Source organism: Opisthorchis viverrini (genome assembly GCF_000715545.1).
Source record: "Opisthorchis viverrini unplaced genomic scaffold opera_v5_11, whole genome shotgun sequence".
NCBI lineage: Eukaryota > Metazoa > Platyhelminthes > Trematoda > Opisthorchiida > Opisthorchiidae > Opisthorchis > Opisthorchis viverrini.
In genome coordinates, this window is record NW_008751667.1 from 638150 (window position 1) to 644084 (window position 5935).

A 5935-nucleotide genomic window follows, 5' to 3' on the forward strand; every position below is an offset into this window, starting at 1 on the left:
CCCCAGCCCTCGTGCCTCCTTCGTGTGGCATAACAGTTAGGCACCGAAAGGGTGCTACAGGTGAACGATAAATGAGTAAGATGGATCAGATTCTCAAAGCATGCTGAAGACGTCCCGCTTTGAAATGTCCAATCCATTGCTGCCCATAGACGCAGACATCTTTTGTGGTATTTCCTGTGATAGCTCAGCCATCGTTCATCGATTCCTTCTCCGTTCGCTGTCGAGGGACACCTGGGAACCAGCGTTCCCAACAGATGTGTTTCTGATACAGTCCTCAGTGGAATACTTCACATCGGTAGGCAGTGCATACGTATACCACAGGAACCAACTGTAGTGCGTTACGCAGATCCGAATCGCGAAACAAAAGGAGTAGCATGTTTCTTAATCCAAGTTTCTTTAGGCTTTGTTCCTACGCAAATCTCCGATGCTATGAAATGTGTCTACGCCTTACGTCATTCAGGGTGGTCCTGCGTCCCTCCTAACTTGCGTTATTTTGTTTCTGTGTATCACGTGTCTTGGTACGTTCACTGGCCCCTAAGAAGAGGTACCTATGACCGTCTAGGAGATGGGATGTTCCCTCTAGGTACACGAAATGTAACGGAAATCCGAGAGGGAGTGTTTCATTTGTACTCTGTTTTAGAACAACCTCCCTTTGAGGAGCTTTTCGTGGAGTTAACGCAGTTTAGACACGCACATCCTCCTCTGGATAAATACCATTGGGGCGCCCGCCTTGTCTGTACAATTTTTGGACTCTCACCTCTTCAAACAGAAGAACATAGAAACCACTGATATGGCAGTTTCATTGGAGCGAACCCAATTCTCAGTTGATTCTCGGACTTGCTGTGAACTAACCGGACGAACTGGGTAGAGACACAAGGCAGAACAAACGCTTGATCAAGAGTTTCAGTGTTTTTACAATGACTGTAGGTATTTAACACCTGCCCTACAGAACGTCCCACATGATGGTGCAAATGAATTTCTGTAAACCACTGTATTTCACCTGATCAATACACTTCGATTGTTGACGAAAAGTTGGCAACGCAATTGTTAATCGAAGCAAATAATCCGAAGATCAACTTTACTAATTTTCCACTGTTTTCCTCCCCAGGTGCATACTACAATGGCCTTTTACTGAATGATCTAGCAGCCGGCTTGACATATCGACCTTTTGTTCACGTGACCCGATATGCGAACATCCAGTATGTGCCAAAATTTAAAGGTCATTTCGCGCCCGACAGTTATTTTAAACAGTGAGTTCACCCCTTGACTTGTTGTTTTTGCATGAACTAAATGCATTTAAAGCTCTGAGTTAGTTCACATTTCTGTCTGGATATCACACGTGACTTTACAAGATGCATGCGTTTATTATAGTTTTTATATCCCAGAAGGTTTTGACAGCCATCACCACGACGATATTGTGCCGAACGATGGGAATTCTCGTGCACGGAACGCAACACTACAGAAATGCCGACCAATATCAACTAGAAGTTGGGTGCGGACGTAATCTTAGGTCTGCGTCTTTGATGATTTTTTTCTAAACAGAGAATCCCCTGTCAAACTAATCGGGATGACTGAAGGCCGCTCAGACATTGTTTATCGAAACCGCACCAAATGGAATGTTGAGTGTATAGAATGTTCGGCCGAAACATATTCGGGAGGGCACCTTCACCGGTTGTTAATTTTATGGCCGTTGATCGGTTCGCCGAACTTCCAACTGACTAGCAAACTAGACGAGAAGATGCCTCTGTGCTTACGAGAAATATACTCATTTGCAAATCACTTTGGTTTTCACGAGACACAACTGAATCTCTCACGTGTTCCCCATCTGAGAGCTAAAATCACATTGACTTGCAAATGAGTGGATTTCTCAAAAACAATCTAATTTGGGTTCAAGTAGAACATAAGGTTAACGGAAACTCGAGGACTGCGCCTACCTGATGAGCCCAAACTGGAAGGGCGAAACTGGTCGTGGGCTGTTGAAGAGTTTTCAGCAACCGTGTGATCCTCTGTACTTACTTTAGCCTGCACAGTGGTGATGCGCAGCCCCGACAGATGACGGGTGGTTTGTGAGACACCTGCAAAGTTCGGCGTGCTAGTCAAAGGCCACCTAGCTTACAAGCAGTGAACCCCAAAGCGTCCAGTCTGTCTGTCTTACGTGCTAATTGTTCCTTGCAACATCGGACAATATACAGAGTATCAATTACTTATAACTTGTACCTGGTGATCGATTGCAAGCTACCGCAATCAGTCAGTCCATCGGGAATTCATAACCACACCTTTTCTATTTGATTTCAAACCTATTAGTTACCCGGAGGCTAATAATGGAACATATTCTAACCAATCAAGACCTGTCGGTGACAGTGCCGAACACAGTTTGGTGGATGAACGCAGTCGACCGATTACAGAATCCGATGCAGTGAAACGCGAAGCCAGTCATTTTATAGACAATTCCTTTGTGAGAATCTCGAGCGGAATTTCGACAGAACCGGGCAAGTCCCACTCGAAAATCGACTCAGCTGCCATCCATTCTCAAGTGAATATCTGGCTCTTAATCTCTTTATCCGCCGCTGGTTGCATTGTGCTTTGTTCACTCATTTTCCTTGCCTATCGACTAAACTTTAAACGGCTTAGTTGCACTCGACCCAAACCCGACCAAGCCAGTCCAAAAGCGGTTGAGAAAACTGTCGTTACGCCTCACTTTGCGCAAAGACAAAACCCATCTATGCCAACCAATGTGCAATACAGATCGGACATGAGTTCAACTGCTACAGGAGTGGAGTTACGCAGAGCGAACCCGAATTCAGCAGCTCGATCCGTCACGCCACTTCTCATAACCACAAGTGATGTCGGACTGCTTGGTGCGACGTCCATCACCCTGACACTCAACCCCTTGACGGTTTCACAGTCACACTGCCCACCACAAATTCCTCAACCAAAAATTCGACGCTGTCCCATACATTCTGATACGTTCGTCTACGTAGATCCGAAATTGGTGCCGGATGATATGGTGGGACCCTGGTCACCACAATCTCTCTCTTTCGAATCAGGCAATCAATACTTCTGCAGTGAGTCTCCGAACATCTCTGCCTCACTGATAAACACATCCTCGTTCCAAGCAATAGTTGAACCGATATCGAAAGCACCTCTGTTAGATTCCACGGAGATTTACAAATTGTCAGATTCCAAAACCCCTCCAACAGCATTTACTGAGAGTGTAGACAGACACTTTGTAGATATCTAGCATAGATTTTATTGTAAACCAAATGCCAATGTCTTTCACTGTTTACATGTACAAGATGTTTATTTAAACTGACACACACATACTTCTGGAAATCCCCTGTCCAATCAGGATTTTGCGTTTGTGGGATTGGTTGGGATCAGCTGTGTTGACGCAGTGGTTCCAGAACGGGAGACTAAACACCTCCCCCCACCAAAAAAGAAGGGATATGCAAGTTGACTGGTCCATTGAAGCATAGAGGCTATATGTCCAAACATACCATCTGCCTGGAAATTTTATTTTTGTCCCTGATGATCTGAAGTCCAAAAACCACTGACGAAACTCCGCAACCTTCCAGCCACCGGTTGACAACTTAAACATTCCGCCACGAGCGGCTGAAAAGAAGTGAGGGTAGGTCTCATCAGTCTTTGAAGTGACAGACCCAGTCCTAACGCTCGGGTTACATACATCTCAAAGTAAATAGAACTGTCCCAAACGTTCTTATTTCGGATAAGACTGAAGATCGGTTGACTAACATGTTCTCCTCAAGTTAGTATCAAGTCATACAGTTAGCTCAGTGGTTAGAGCGCGAATTTACTGACAGGGAGGTCCGTGGTTCGAACCCGACATCTGCTTCTCCACGTCTCCTGTCCAGGCTTGGGCAACCTGGTAGTATCCCAGCCATCGTGGCAGCACCGAAAGGGTGCTACAGCCGAATGATTTTTTTCATATGTTCGAAAAGCCAAGACCCTTCATTTAGCACAGGTCAAGCACAAGAAACAAGCTGAAATAGAGACTGTATTGTCTGCATGTCAAGATACATCCACTTCAAGACGATGAGTTTGAACAGTCAGAGCGGGTTGTATCGTGATTAAGTAAGCACATACAACAGACGCGTGTTGCCGACACAGAATAAGATAGAGACCTTCTTAGTGACAGCTGATTGGCTGATTGGCAGGCGTCATGTGAACAATACAGAAAACTAGGCTAGACACCACGATGTCCAGAAACTAACTAGGGTCGATCGTAGTTGTTGATCAGATGTCCGATGATCTGTTCGCCAAGCTTGGTAGTTGACCTGCAATGCTTTCGCTACCAAAAGAGACCTGATGAGCAAGCACTTGAGTGAACACACCCTCCTCGCCCATGTGCGCTTACGTAGTATCTGATGAGTATCTATTACCTCTCCACGTGAGTGGATATTTGAGAGGAAACTTTCTCGTGAACTTATCGATCCTTCTGTGATCCGTGTTGAGTTTCGATCCACTTTCTTCTAGCTGATGGATTATCCCGATACCTTCTATTTTCAACAGTTTTATCTCCTTGTTTTGATAGGCCCCAATTTGTTATAGATTGCGCTCTAGTTTGACCTTCTCAAGATTGATTGGTTGGTTGCACCTGCCGGTTTTCTCCATTTTAACGGCAAGTGTCCTCAGTCGATTACGAGTCTTCATTCTTTGGCAGAGCTGCCTGGTCCTGTCTCCAATAGTATATTACGAGGCACAGAGTTAATGAAGTGAGGGAAATGACACATTTCGGGCATAGTATTCACTCTTCTGTTGAGAATGAAGGAACACAGTAGTGTGCTTCTGAACCAGGTTCAAGCAACATATTCCTCAGGCTGGCGCAAAGCCTGTGATTCACTAGGTCAAGCCCCGTTAGGCCGTAGGTTAATTTTACGAGCTTCTCCTCGGCTACAGGGATGAAAGCTTTTGTTCCTTCTTTTTTCATCAGTTCCCTAGTGGAGGCTCCACTTGTGTTGCTCATCCGTACCCGCCATTTATCATTCGCAGAGGTCACCCAGCCTGGCACTGAAACATTGGCACGTGTGTATGTGTGTAAATGTGCAAACCTGACCTTGTTACTCATGAGTATTCGTGCCATGTCTGCTGAGCCTGTCCTGATTCGTGCTGTTGTGATTTTCATGCGGTCGCAACGTCGACCAGAATCGGGAGACTGGCCTCGAAAGCAACGAGCGCCAACCACACTGCAGAGCCGAAATTCCGCTTGCTGTTGTCGATCTTCCAGACGGTGACACTGCACAGTGCCGGTCTGACCGATCGACCGACCTGCTCATTTGTCGACGCCACACACTTGGACAGCTGAGTGCTGTAAACTGTCGAACCTAGTTCCTCATTCTGATATTAGGGACGAGGTGGATCAGTAATTAGAGCGCGAATTCGCCCACCGGAAGATCCGTGGCTCCAACCCGACCTTTGTATATCGATTTCTCCCGTCTGGGCTTAACCACCCTGGCAGTATACCATTCCTCGTGCTTCCTTTGGGTGGCATGGTAGCTAGGCACCGAAAGGGTGTTACAGCTGAGCCATTATAATTATTTTTTCCTATTCGGGATTGTCAGGCTAACGCGTGATTCGAAGTTCCATATCAGGAAACCCAACGCATCAATTTGTCTCACGCACACTGTCTCAGTACCTATGCACTGCGTGGGGCTTGTTGTGCCCAAGGTCAGAGTGGTCCTCCATCTCTTATTGGCTTATTCTTGTACAATAAAAATGATGTTTTATCCTCCAGCTGAAAACCTACGCTTGGACTACAATAATTCTGACAGCTGGGAGTTATCATTAGGACTGATAGCATGGGCCTGTTCATCGCCTGGCAGCTTGATTATTGAATGAAGGAGAACTGTGTACCACTCTCCACAGGTTTCAGTAGCAATTGAGAGTCAGTCAGTAGATAAACATACTCTCTCATTTG

The 5935-nt window shown here is 45.9% G+C and overlaps 1 protein-coding gene across 1 annotated transcript in view; it reads left to right on the top strand.

Moving 5' to 3' along the window:
• T265_01031 (hypothetical protein) overlaps positions 1–3241 on the top strand; it is a gene marked incomplete at both ends in the record, with an annotated part of 30985 nt that extends 27744 nt beyond the window's left edge. The window contains one exon of the mRNA XM_009164974.1: positions 2406–3241. Within this exon, the coding sequence (XP_009163238.1) occupies positions 2406–3241 (836 nt within the window). The remainder of the gene's footprint in view (positions 1–2405) is intronic.
• Between the last annotated feature and the right edge of the window lie 2694 nt (positions 3242–5935).